This window comes from Palaemon carinicauda, chromosome 18 (assembly GCF_036898095.1).
Source record: "Palaemon carinicauda isolate YSFRI2023 chromosome 18, ASM3689809v2, whole genome shotgun sequence".
Lineage (NCBI taxonomy): Eukaryota > Metazoa > Arthropoda > Malacostraca > Decapoda > Palaemonidae > Palaemon > Palaemon carinicauda.
In genome coordinates, this window is record NC_090742.1 from 188,184 (window position 1) to 203,118 (window position 14,935).

Below are 14,935 nucleotides of genomic sequence, written 5' to 3' on the forward strand. Positions count from 1 at the left end.
TCCTTATTTCCTTTCCTCGCTGGGCTATTTTCCCTGTTGGAGCCCTTGGGCTTATAGCATCCTGCTTTTCCAACTAGGGTAGTAGCTTAACAAGTAATAATAATAATAAAAAGTGTCCGTTTATGTGTTAAGGTGTACATAGCGTGGAGGGCTTGTAGATTATTTGTGGTTTATCTGTGTATGACTTGTGAGAATCCGGTGTGTTCTCTGCATAGGTAATTTTCGTAAGGACTGTAAGGTGGGTTGGTCCTGCCAGAAATGAGCTTATAAATATCTTACCTTGAAAGTTCCATCAGATTTTCCTCAGTTACTGGCTTATGGCCATTTGCCCGTTTCTCTTATTTCCCACTCCATGTAAGTGATACTTCTGTTTATTCCATACCTCCTCCATCAGCAATGCTTTGGATTGGTAACAAGGATAAGAAAAGGACAGCAACATATTTTTTCAAATATAGCCACTTTGCGTTGAATATGTGAATTAAACACATTGTCCTTAGAAAGGTCACTTAAACTGAAGGGTGTGATTTCTAAGTTTGTCTTTGGCTGCTGATTTTTTTCACAAAGACCCATAGTTTGGGATGTGAACATTTTTCTTACTGTCCCCCCTGCCATTCTGTAATTTTCAGGTCATGCCCAGACCAGCATAGGCCCTCTCTTTTATTACTTGACTTTTCCCTGTTACATATTCACTGAACTAGGGAGTGTGAGGCTTTTCCTGTTCATAGGTTGCAACAGGAAGCAGATTTCTAAAGTAAAGGTATTTAATAATGTATCATGGTGATGCTGCTGAGCTTTACAGTATGTTCTGTACCATTTGTTTTTTGAAAGATATTTATATATCACTGTTATTTTAATGGGATGTTTATAATGGGTCCAAAGGGCATTCACAAATTCTTGTAAGCCACAGGTGGTATTTTCTAAGGGCATAAAATTACCAACCTTTTCATACGTCTTTTTTCCTCTGTTCTCCTTCTAAGATTTAGCTCTCCATTCATAGTTCCGGATAATTTCTTTTGCATCGAGCATATCCTTTTTGGGTTACAGTCTAGGTTTTGGGTTTAGGAAATAAGAATTTTTTTTTTATTAGACAAATGTAATTTTTTCCTACAAACCCATTTCTTATACTAATTATTTTTGTGAATCACTCTTTAGGTTCATCATGGCTCCCATCTCAAAGCTAGCTAAAGTGCCTGTGTTTATCCTAGAAATATAAAATTTCCCATTTCTCTTCAACAGATCCTCCCCCCCATCTCTTATTGAGCTTATATGACAGTGTATGGGAATAAGATAGGTTGGGCAAGCCAACCAAGTGATGCCATTTCAGTCTTTCTGTTGCAGCTACTCAGATCAAGTATCTTTCATTTTATGAATCCAGATATTTTGTTTTAAAGTTTAGGAATGTTATTTAGCTTCAAATTGATGGGGGGGGGGGTGTCTTCTATCTTTGATTCACATTCCTGCATAACATTTTCAAGGGATTTGCTGCTAGATGATAAAGATTCTCACATCATTCATGTTCCATGTCAAGGGCAACATTGTTATGTAGACAGTATTTGTTCTTAGTGTGACAACTTCACAGTCCCTCTTATGAAAGAATACGTTCAACTTATGTCTGAAGGAGTTGGAGAGAAAACTATACCATTTTAAACAAAAACTAGTTCTCCAAAATCGGGTAAAATACCGATCTCGACAGGCAGGACTAAAATTAATGAAAACGCGTTCCAATTCCCCGTAAAAACTAAAAAAACCAAGAATTCTTGCATGAAAGGCTACCGACCGAAGCCGCTAACTAACACTGTCCAAATAGCCTAAATTAAAGATAAAATCATGCCAAAACATTGAATTAGATGTCCATAACACAAAAATAAGACTATAATTAGTATAAGGAACTAATAGAAAGTCTTACAAAACAAAGAGATCCCGAGGAAGCGACACCAAAAGACCGCATACACTTCCGTAAGGGAGCGTCAACAAAGTGGCTGAGATAAAACCCAACAAGGTTATTGAATGAATGTGTGTCGCCACCTAGAAATCCCAAACAGACAAATATAATACTCAATTTGGGAGCATGGATCTCCAAAACGCCTGACATCTTCACAAACACAAAATAAAAGAGCTACGAAAAACACATCCGAACGTTCACGGGCGCTAACAAGGAATGATGGGAGAAGGGTTGGTAGTGGTGGTGGTGGTGGTGAGGGGGGGGGGCAGTAGCTGTAGTGAACGACACCTCGTAGTAACAGGGATTTTGAGGAGGGAGAAGTCTAATTGGAAAGGGATCTCTGGTAGTGGTATCACTCGCCCCAGTTTTAATACCGACACCCTTTAGGGGTGAGTGAGCTGGATATATTCCTAGCTTTCCATGGAACTATTTTCTCTGGTATATTTAGCAGTATTAATACCTTTGAAATAGAGCTTTAAGGAGCATTTCACGGAGCGACATAGGTTCCTCGCCCAGAAATAGATTTTTCCTTCGTCAAAATCCCTTTTTAGTTCAGGGGAGAATCCAGAGAAGACTAGGCTTGTGTATCCACTGATTAGTGATGTCAAGAAGCTGCTGAACAATTTTCAACTTAGTAGATTGAAATAGTGTTGCCTTGTTGGCTTGCCCAATAGCTCTTATTGCTATACAGCGCCACACAGGAATGATATGAGACGAGATAGGTGAGGCTATTGATGAGAAAGAAAATTGGAAATTTAAAATTTCGTATATGTGTACATTTAGCTAGCTCTTAGAAGGAAGTCGGATGAACCTTAGGTGATTATAGAAAACATCAGTTTTAGTATTAAAATTTGCTACCCTGGTTTTTATGTTGATTTGTCTACGGCAAGGATATGTGGATGTGTAGGAGAATTAGTTTGTTTGTGGAAAAGTAGATTTTTCTAAATTTTATCGGATTCTTTCCTTCCAGTTATGTGGCAAATTTTTCGCTAAGAATTCCCTACAAATCTTTAATTTAGGATTCACTAGTCTGTTTCATACATGAAAAAGAAATACAGTGAACCCTCGCTACTTCGCGGTTCGACCATCGCGGATTCACCACTTCGCGGATTTTTTCCATAACCCATATATATACAGTAACATATATATATATATATATGTATGCATGTATTTATGTATATATGTAGGTATGTATATGTGTATACACATATATATATATATATATATATATATATATATATATATATATATATATATATATACACACACAAACACATTACATTATATTATATATATATATATATATATATATATATATATATATATATATATATATATATATATGTTTGTATGTATGTATGTATGTATGTATGTATATATATATATATATATATATATATATATATATATATATATATATATATATATATATATATATAAAGTAGGAAGATGTGATGTAGTTCTAAGGGAATAGTATGGGAAATATGTCTGGGTAATAAGCAAAGCTCTACCTCCAGTTTGTTTCTTCATTATGATCAGAGATAAATGTAAACAAAGCATTGGTTGCCATTTTTTAACGTGCTTTTTAGCGTGTTTAGGAAACGCATGATATAAAATTGCCTTTAATATTTGTGCCTGTTTTAGTTTAGGGTACTGTAGTACATGCATTAAGTGTTCTGTACATTAAAGGGTAGTTTGTTAACAGTACTACGTACAAGGGAAGGTTTTAAAAGTCTGAATATACATGTTGAATAAATAGGTAAATATGGTGTCACTACTTCGCGGATTTTCACCTATCGCGGCCGCGTCTGGAACCTATCTACCGCGATAAACGAGGGTTCACTGTAGCCAAGATGAAGCTTTGAAAGAGATTTGAGAAGCATACTGGTACTGTATTAATAAACTGAAGGTCCTTTATCTAGAATTAATTGGGCCATTCTTTTTATTCATGCTTATATTTATTTGCAATAGCAAGACTTTCATTCCTGATGGTGCTTTACCTTATAATTTCTTTGTTGTAACATCTTTGATTTTATGCTCAGCCAACTTACCAAAGGCCTTTTCCAGGTCCGTAAGAGCAGAGAGCATCCTCCTTTAAAAAGCAAGGTAGTATTTAGTGGCAACTCTTCTCTCACACAAAAAAATTTTCCATATGTGCTTTACCTTTAAGCTGGCTTGCTTTTATGAGTTATTCTTGCTCTCTCTTATTTCATGTTTGAATCATTGCTTTGTTCATAAAATACATGATTGATAGACACTTCAAGTGACTTATTTTTTTCTATTTTGTATATGGAATCACCATTTTAAGAAACACCGTTTTACATTTTTTCTTTAACATTTTTCTTGCTTTTTTGTTAGTCGTTTCGTCATTCATATTTGAAAATTGTCATGTTTAAAAATGTATTGGCTTTTTTATTTCTTAAATATCTATATATCTACTGTTATTGAAACTTTGAATTCCATTTCAGAAAGACATACCTTTGCCTTTTGTATGGTAGGGTTTGATAAGTTAACTTCATTATTTTTAATGGCACTTTCTAATATAATTGCTTGCTTGGTAGGTCAAAAAAGTTTGGAAACTGAATGAGTTTACCTAGTATTAATTATCAACTCCTTTAGATTATGATACCAAAGGTACTCTTGTCTTTTAAGTGAATAATTGACATTACAAGAAATTATTTCCATGAACCTACCCTGATGTTCATATAGCTTTTATCTCCAGAAGTTTAAAATTTAGAATTAAGAAATTTACTGTTTTCTTTCCTTCCAATATACCAATGCCTCTGGTAAAGAAATGAGACTTACCAGCATATAACAACAGTAACGGGCTGCACGTCGTATTGCTCTTCAGTGTATAAGTTTGTTTTGGAATGATAAGATGTGCATTCCAAATGTAAGGATTTTGTTTTTGTACTTACAGTATTTTATTGGTTTAAATCAGTTTTCCCTGGATTTGTTAGCAATCGCTACCTTGTTGTACATAGGAATTGTTTTTGAGTGATCCTGATCCACATTCCCTTTGTCTCTTGTACCTCAAATTATTTACTTTAGACCTTTTTGCTTAAAAATCCTTTCACTTCAGCATTTTAACCACTTATATACAACTTGACTACAAGGCAAAAAACAGGGATGCTAACTATAAGTGTCTTAAACGTCGGGTTATCTCTCATGTACCAATATGGTAGTCTGTATACTGTATCACTCCTCTCAATGAATTAATTACCCAATAACAAACTTGTATTACTATGGGAGTGACATGGTAATTTTGTTTTTTAATTAATCTGTTAAAGATTTGCTAAAACTGTTCAGTTGCATTATGTTTGAATGGCTGTGTGGGTCGTTTGCTTACAAGCTCAGCCACTATCTCGTCACAAGTTTTTCACTTCGGTGGAATTAGTACCTCACTTGCATAAACAAGTCTCTATACAAATATGCATCAGTTCCTATAAGTAGTAAGAAAACAATTGAAAAAGAGTTTAGTGTAAGGACTTTAAAGATAGATTATTTAAAAGACGAAAATGAAGAATAGGCTTTAAGCCTAATTATATAAAGATATATTCAAATAAGTTATTTGAGGTATATATTTCGGCTTGGGTAAGATTGTTATACCAAATTTAAAGTAAGACTGGTGATTCAAGTTTCCCTCTTGTGTTAAAGCCTTTTATCTTGCAAGACTTGTCAGTTGCCACTCTAGTTCTGGATTATGAATTGTTCTGTGCCCCTGAGCCCATCAGCTAGGAAGTTGCAGATTATTTTAGTAAATACCTTAATAAATTCTTTTGGTCATTTGACATTTGTAGTATGAAAAGATGTACTGTATATGATTAGATTGAAGGTTTTAACTTAGAGTAATGATTGATGTATTGTATATATAGGTTTACTTTAATATGGCTGGGTTCTTAAATGAGGTTAGGTCCAGATACAGTGGAACCTCTACATACGATTGTTCCAACATCCAAAGTAAAATTCGATCAAATTTTTGTCTCGACACCCGAAGTCATGCTCCAACATCCGACGTAGATCTTGTTTACACTGGTAGATGGCAGTACGTTGGAGGGACGCCATTGAGCGTCGAGTTGGTCTGCTCTCTGTTCTCGTGTGTATCGTGTGGTTGTCCTCTGTTCGGTCTGTTATTAACAGTGCTTATTATCTTCCTTTTTTCACGTTTCTTTTTTTATTTTAGTTATAATCATGGTGCTTAAGAAGATAAGTTTCAGTACAGGTATTAGTAGTGGTGAGAAAAGGAAGAAGGCAATTCTTTCATTAGAATTGAAGCAAGAAATTATAGAAAAACATGAGAGCAGTGTGCATGAGAGTGATCTGGCTAAACAATATGGCCGGAATATGTCTACGATCTTGACGATCATCAAGCAGAAGGCAGCCATTAAAGCAGTTAAACCATCGAAGGGGATCACCATTATTTCAAAACGTCATAGAAATACCCTTTTGTTGATAGGGATAAAGGACAAAGAGGTTGTTGGCAACGATCATTTGTGAGAAGGGCCAGCGTGATGAAAAGAAAGAAAGAAAGAAAGGGAAGCAAAGAAAACTAAGATAGCATTAACAAGCTTTTAAAAAAGTGTTTTCTCCATTTCTGTTTCTCTCTAACCATGGCATTAACATGCTCTTTAGATAAATCTCTCTCTCTCTCTCTCTCTCTCTCTCTCTCTCTCTCTCTCTCTCTCTCTCTCTCTCTCTCTCTCTCTCTCTCTATCTTTCTCTTTCTTGTTCTTCTTCGCTGTTAGAGTGTTAGAGACGTCTATTAATTTTTTCAGAGAGAGAGAGAGAGAGAGAGAGATTAAACAAAAATGTGTTTAGAGTGCATATGATTTTTCAGTGTCAATGAGTTGAAAGACAATTAAATGTAACTAAGAAAGTGATATCAGCGAATCTGAGGTCTTTTATTAACTAAAAAAAATATAATACAAACGCACTCGTGTGCGTATGCATAAACACACACTCAGGTGTAGAAATTGCTACGCAGTAGGAGACAGACGGTTGGGGAAGAGGTGGAGATGGTGACTGTGATAACGTACGTAACTCATCATCGCTGAAAGTGATGAAAATTAAAAATCAAAAAGAAAAACAAATGTAAAAAATAAGAAATAATAATAAAAAGATAAATAAGCTAAGTTAGGTTAAAGTTTCCATAGTGTAAGTTAGGGTAAGTTACGGTTCATTATCACAGTCACCATCTCTACCTCCTCGCCGATCGTCTGTCTCCTAATGCGTAGCAATTCCTACACCTGCATGTGTGTGTGTTTGTGCATACGCACACGAGTGCGTTTGTATTTATATTTGTTTTAGTTAATAATGGAATTCAGATTCGCTGATAATACTTTTTTAGTTACATTTAATTGTCTTTCAATTCGTTGATGCTGTTAAAAATTGATCATATTTACTCTAAACACATTTTTGTTTAATCTAGACGTCTCTAACACTCGTTAAGTGAAGAAGAACAAGAGTGAGAGAGAGAGAGAATTTATTTAAAGAGCATGTTAATTCTTTGTTTAGAGAGAAACAGAAATAGAAAGGACTTTTTTTAAAGTCATCATCTCTACCTTCTCGCCGATCGTCCGTCTCCTCCTGTGTAGCAATTCCTATACCTTCGTTGGCCTGTCTCTAAGGTAAAGTGACAATAAAAAAAAAAATTATTTATTATTTCTTTATAATTATTCTTTTTTACATCTTATATTATGCAATTGTGTTATTGTTATGTGTAATTATATGTAGTAATTTATTAAGGAGTTATCATAGGTTTTTGGGCTGTGGAACAAATTATACAAATTATGGGAATATTTGCTCCAACATACGATTGTTTTAACATACGAAGCAGTTCCTGGAACGAATTGAGATCGTATGTAGAGGTTCCACTGTACAGTAATTAGCTTTATATAATTATTATTACCGGTATCCCTTGATAATATGAAAATAGTAATTCTGGATTATATGAAATACATATGTGATTTGCACTGCATAGTTTATGGTACAGTGAACCCTCGTTTATCGCGGTAGATAGGTTCCAGTCGCGGCCGCGATAGGTGAAAATCCGCGAAGTAGTGACACCATATTTACCTATTTATTCAACATGTATATTCAGACTTTTAAAACCTTCCCTTGTACGTAGTACTGTTAACAAACTACCCTTTAATGTACAGAACACTTAATGCATGTACTACAGTACCCTAAACTAAAACAGGCACAAATATTAAAGGTGATTTTATATCATGCATTTCCTAAACATGCTAAAAAGCACGATAAAAAATGGCAACCAATGTTTTGTTTACATTTATCTCTGATCATAATGTAGAAACAAACTGGAGGTAGAGCTTTGCTTATTACCCAGACATATTTCCCATACTTTTCCCTTAGAACTACATCACATCTTCCTACTTTAGATATATAGATATATATATATATATATATATATATATATATATATATATATATATATATATATATATATATACATATATATATATATATATATATATATATATATATATATATATATGTGTGTATATATCTATATATATATATATATATATATATATATATATATATATATATATATATATATATATATATATATATATATATGTGTGTGTGTGTGTGTGTGTGTGTGTATATATATATATATATATATATATATATATATATATATATATATATATATATATATATATTTATATGTATACACATATACATACCTACATATATACATAAATACATGCATACATATATATATATATATATTACTGTATATATATGGGTTATGGAAAAAATCCGCGAAGTGGTGAATCCGCGATGGTCGAACCGCGAAGTAGCGAGGGTTCACTGTACATCTAATGCAAACTGGTATTGTTTACTGAATGTCTATTCAAAACTAGCAATTACCCAGACTATTAATACAGTTTCTACTACTATACTTTTTATTTCTTTTCATGGGTGAAAGACAAGTGACGCTAGAAATTGGATCACATTGAACACATGAAAGTTCCTTTTGGCAGGAAAACAGGGCAAAATCAAAGATTGAAATGAAAGGATCCCATATTGAGAATTAGTCTTGTAGTGTAAATTCATTTGAGAAAAGTTTTCGTCATCTTCAGGAGGTAGGGAGGTCGGGAAAGGCTTTGTCCTGATGCGTGGGTGCTGTCTGTAGTCGAAGAAAGGTCCTAGATTTCTCTTATCATTTAGTCTTTACTTGTCCCAAGAAACTAATCCAAGTTAGCTAAAAAACTCAACGCTGATTTTTTAATCTAGAGATGATAACATTTTTGAAAGAAGAGTATTAAACCTTTCTTCAGGTTTTGAAAGAAGAGTATTAAACCTTCAGGTTATTTATTCCTTGTCCCTAAAGTGTTGGGTGATAGGAAACCATTTTGGGATACCTAGATTTTTAAAAGTTTACAACTCTCACAAAGTTGTCTATGCAATCACTCAACAATTCGGGTAGCAATAAAAAAGAAATATTGCATGTTTTTATTTCCCCCATACCTGCCCATCTGAATTAAAAGAATTCCCCCGATTCTTCAGTGGTTAGAAGGTTTACCAGTGAGTGTCAGGCTTTGTGCTCGGAACAGCCCCGCAAGCGTTCACCATGACGATGGCCCCCATTGTTATTGGCTAAGAATCCTGGGACTCGAGAGTTCCGTCGTACTTGACAACTGGCTATTTTTTACATAGGTTAGAAATTATGCAGATTCAACAAGTGTAGTTGCTTAGGTTTCTAAACAGATTGGGGTTTATGGTCTTATGTCTAAGAGTATCTTCTGAAGCCAATTAATAAGGTTCTTCAATTGAGGATGTTAATAGAAGTTCCTTTACAGGTTTTTCTGTCGAAAAAGAGTATTCAATCTTTCCATATATTATTGAAAGTTGAAACGATGAAATTTCAGTCAGTTTAGATGGGATGAGTCTTTAATGAACTATGACGTTGTTAGGAAAAATTTGTTCCGATAGGCGACTTACCTTACCTTTTTATTTCCATCTCTATCTAAATTGGAATAAGAACCAGTTTTAACTACTAAATTGATGGGGTGATATAGGTCAGTTATCCCCGGGAGTTTTCTTTTGAAGAGGAAGATCCGGGCCTCTCTTTGTGTATAGATCCTTCACTGGAAGGATGGGCGAAAGCTCTAGATCTTTCACATCTGTCAGAGAAATAAACAGCAGAGGGATTAACTCATGTGAATTGACAGGAAATAATGGCAATTTTCAAGGTCCCTCAGGTTCAGGAACACTGGCGGTTGAAAAGACTGTGGTAGTGTTCTCAGGCACCACAGCATCATTGGCATTTATCCGGAAACGAAGGGAGGTGAGATCCAATCCAAGCACTGGATAGAGGAAATACTATTTACTTGGACAAATTTAAGAGAAATTATTATTCTTTCTCAGTTCATTGAGGGGAAATTGAACATGTTAGCAGATCAACTATAAGAAAAAAATATGGTAACTGGATCTGCCAATATGGTTGACCAAATGTAGACATGTTAGCAACCTCGGTAAACTTATGATAGGTCAGTTTTGTTCACTATGGAAGGTAAATGACCTATTGTAAGACTGGTCAAACCTGGATCTTTATACCTTTTCACCTGTCAACTTGATTTGGCAGGTGATGGATAAATACAAACTTTTTATGAACTGCAGGATGGCACTGACAGTTTTATGTTCGAGGTAATGTGCCTAATTAGTTTTGTGGCACTGTAATAGAATTACAACATGACCACTGTCCAAGAATGCAAAAATATTACATTCTGCTAAAAAATTGTATTTGGAAATTTTTTAGCAATACCTCAGTGGCATACTGTGCAAACATTTATATTTGCTAAACATTATTGTATCTTAAAAGAATCCTGGTCATATGTAACAATTGTTGGGCTTTGTGGTCTTTAATGGCAGTATGTTTAAGTTGTTAAATGCTGGTAAGTCTTGTTATATTATTAAAGGCATTAGTATATTGGAAGGAAAGAAAATGGGGTATTTCTTAATTTCAAAAGGCAATGTTGACATTCCAAGCTGCAAAAGACAAAAGCAATATGAACATCAAGGGATTACAGAAATAACAGATTTTATCATCAAAATTCAGTTTTCGTGGACTATAGTATTTTTTTAATATATAAGGTACTAAGATAAGTTTAGTGTTCTAGCATACCTTAGGATTATTTTTTTTTTTTACTTTACTGGTTATGTAATATCCTTGAAAGCTCTTTTAAAAAGTTTGGAATTAACTGCAGGATAATTTCTTTTATTTTGAATTATTTGTAATAAAGTAGCGAGAAATGTTTTGGTAATAAATAATTGTAGGCTAGGAAAAGACCCTTTATTAAGTAACATCCCATGTTTTTCTAATTGGGGATCACAGGGTATAGTAGTTTAATAATTTAGATGAATTTTACCTCTGGGTCTCCTTGCTGATATCTCCAAAATGTGAACTTTTGATTTAAAAGTCATGTCTACGCTGTCCTCACGGAACCACCCAGTGCAGGAACATTGCCCAACGTTGCTGGGTTGAAACCTTACTCAGGAGCCCAGCAATCCACTTCACTTCTTAGGTCTCACTGTACTGTATCTCTCTCTATTGACAGAGCTATGAAGACATTCTTAATTGCAGTGTTATTATTCATTTACAAGTATAATTACGTAGTTTTGTTTTTTAGTATTGCTCTGTTTATCCAGAATTTTAAATATTAAACTTAGCCGGTGAATATATAATAGCTGACGTCTCCGACGGCTCGACAGATTCCAAAAACTCGCGAGCGATCGCCGTGAAGGTTGCGGGTGTGACCACCAGCGCCGACTATCGGCCAGATACCGCATATACTTATCAATTTCTCCTGTTCTTCTCTGTCGGTCTTGTCGACAAGTTGGTTCCGCTCGCTTTATGACCTTGAGTTTTCGACCGAATTGGTGAAGTACTTTATTTTGGTTGTTTTTTGGCTTTCGCTGTGTTGGTGTTTTCTTCAATTAAACTCTTGAAACCCTTTTTTTGGCTGGTGTTTATTGTTGATGAATTTGGTTTTGACTTGGATTTTCTCTGATTGTTCAAAATGGCTGACCCTTCTCCTGTATATCGCAAGTGTGCGAGGGATTGTAACAAACGTCTTCCCAAGGCCTCTATCGACCCTCATACTGTTTGTTCTAATTGCCGGGGTAAATCCTGCCAATTAGGAGATCGGTGTGAGGAGTGCGTGGTCTTGTCGGAATTCGAATGGCTTGAGTATGACAAATATACTTGTAAGCTTGAGAGAGATAGGGTGAGGAGAAGCTCCTCTAGATCTTTGGAATTTTCCTCCTCCCATGCCCCTGAACCTAATCCTTCCCCTGTAGTAGTTGTTCCTGAACCCCCTACTAGCACTCATGAACCGTCCATGCGGGATATGTTTTTAGCGATTCAAGCTTTAGGCGAAAAAGTTGAGTCCTTAGCATCGGACAGAAACCAACCTATGTCAGATGTTAAGTTGTTGAAGTGTCAGAGTGGTAAAACAGAAAATCTAAGTGATAAAGTGATAAGTGCGCAAAATGTGTTTAGTGTTGCGACCGAGGGTTCGTCTGTTCGTGCTTGTCGCTCCCCTAGTCCGAGACCTCTTTCAGGCTCCCCTGCACCAGGGAGAAGTAATGTCGTAGGACTTAAGGGGGCGAGAGGCGTAAACCAACGTACAGACGTTCCCTCTTTGGTATCGGACGTTTCTCGTCAAGATCGTCCTTACCATAAGACGGGTGAGACTAAGTTCTCCTCGTCCTCCGAAGACTTATCGCACAAGAAACCTTGGCGTAAGGTTTCTAGACCCTTGAAGCGAAAGTCAGTCCCTTCAGGACAGGTCCAGCGTCCTGGCTGTAGCCATTGGGGCAGCTCTGACCTTTTGCAGTCGTCGGATGACTGTTCGCCTGTAAAGCGCAAGCGTAACACGGGGTCCGAGGGTCTCGGTAGAGGCAATGTTTTGCCAACGCAGACGTTACCGACGTCACGGCCCATTCCGACTCCCGTTGATCCGAAGTGGGTTGTCCTGCGGGACATGCAGTCTAAGCTTGCCTCCCTTATGGAAGAGTATGACTTTGATCAGGTTCGCGATGATCCTTTGCTTGCGAGTCGCCAGTGCGCTGAACGTGACTCTGGCCTTCAGCCGCCTAAACGAGTGTTTTCTCGTCCGTTTGATGTTAGTGCTAACGTTTCTAGTGCTTTGAAACGTGATGCTAGTCGTGTGCCTAGTCATTCACGTCAGTCACGTGACATGGATCCCCCTTTGCTACAGTCTCAGACTGACGTTCAGCTGCTGCCGCCGCAGCCCCGCACTGACGTTCGCCGACCGGCTCCGTTGCCTCGACGTGACGTTGAGCGTCGGTCACCGCAGTCGGAGGTTGTTTTGCCTGCTCAGACTCTGCAGTCAATGCAGGTCCGACGTGACGTCGAGCGTCAATCAACTTCAGCTGTTGTTGTTGGTCAGTCACAAGACTTTCAGTCCTTTCAGCAGCGACGTGACGTCGTTTCCTCTTCTGCTGCTGCTGCTCCGTTGCTTGTTGACATTGCCTGTCAAGCGTTGCCTCCTCGGCATGTCTCTCCGTATCATGAGACTCGGCAGTTGTCGGACGAAGTTCCGTCGGATGAGGAAGTCGCTGATCCCCTTCCAACTGATATTCCTTTGGGGACTTTGTCAGATGGAGAGGAGCCTAGAGTTGCTCAGCCCTCTCTTGATTTTAAAAAGATCATGCTGATTTTTAAGGAACTGTTTCCTGACCATTTTGTGACTGCTGCTCCTCGTTCGCCTCCGTCAGAGTTTACGCTAGGCCTAGCTACTTCGACGCCGTCATTTACTAAGCTAGTGCTCTCTCGCTCTTCTAAGAGAGCTTTGCGTTTACTAGGCGACTGGTTGATCACCAGGAGGAGTTTGGGGAAGACAGCCTTTGCTTTCCCCCCTTTTAAACTGGCTTCTAGAGCGAGTGTCTGGTATGACACGGGAGAAGTTCTCGGCTTGGGAGTTCCTGCCTCTGCCCAGGGAGACTTCTCAAGCCTCGTAGACTCTCCCCGTCGCCTGGCCATGAGATGCTCAAAAGTTTGCTGGTCCTCTTCGGACCTTGATCGTCTCCTCAAAGGGGTTTATAGGGCCTTCGAAGATTTTAACTTCTTGGATTGGTCGCTGGGAGCCTTGAGCAGGAAGATCTCTTCGGCCGACCGTGATGTATCCGTGCTAATTATGTCCTGCATGGACAAAGCTATCCGTGATGGCTCTAATGAGCTCGCTGCTACCTTTACGGCAGGAGTCCTTAAGAAGAGGGAGACTCTTTGTTCGTTCCTTTCGGCAGGAGTAACTCCCTGTCAAAGGTCAGAGCTTCTCTTTGCTCCGTTGTCATCTGCCTTGTTCCCTCAGCAGTTGATTAAGAATATTGCAGCTTCTCTGGTGCAGAAGGATACCCACGACTTGATGGCTACGTCGGCGCGTAAGGCTGCTCCTTCATCATCTTATGTCGTAAGACCCAAGCTCGATACTCCAGCAACGAGGTTTATCCCGCCCTTTCGTGGCAGAGCCCCCAGTAAGGGAGGCGCTCGTGCCGATAGTAAGAGAGGCAAGAGGAGAGGATCTAAGTCCTCCCGTGGCAGAGTCTGACTGCCCACGTCCTCAGACAGCGGTAGGGGCCAGACTGAACAACTTCTGGCAGGCCTGGGAGAAGAGGGGTGCAGACTGGGAGTCTGTGTTGTTGCTAAAGGAGGGGTACAAAATACCTTTTGTACAGAGACCTCTTCTGGTAAAAGTCCCTATAGACCTCTCTCCCAGGTATCGAGAGTAGTCAAGGAGACAGGCACTACAGCTGCAGGTGTCTCAGTTGCTAGAGAAGGGAGCGGTGGTGAAAGTCTCGGACCTTCAATCACCGGGATTTTACAACCGTCTCTTCCTAGTACCAAAGCATACAGGAGGTTGGAGGCCGGTGCTGGATGTCAGTGCGCTCAACGTTTTTGTTGTCAAAACAAAATTTACGATGGAGACCACCAAGTCCGTC

The 14,935-nt window shown here is 37.8% G+C and overlaps 1 protein-coding gene across 3 annotated transcripts in view; it reads left to right on the forward strand.

Annotated features, from left to right (window-relative positions):
* Window positions 1-14,935, forward strand: part of LOC137657571 (diacylglycerol lipase-beta-like) — a 227,171-nt gene that overhangs the window by 184,845 nt on the left and 27,391 nt on the right. Inside the window, exon 12 of one of the 3 annotated variants that reach the window (XM_068391904.1) lies at window positions 4,010-4,048. The exons of the other annotated variants lie outside the window; for them this stretch is intronic. Coding sequence (XP_068248005.1) covers window positions 4,010-4,048 — 39 coding nt within the window. The remainder of the gene's footprint in view (window positions 1-4,009; window positions 4,049-14,935) is intronic. 3 annotated transcript variants of the gene reach the window in all.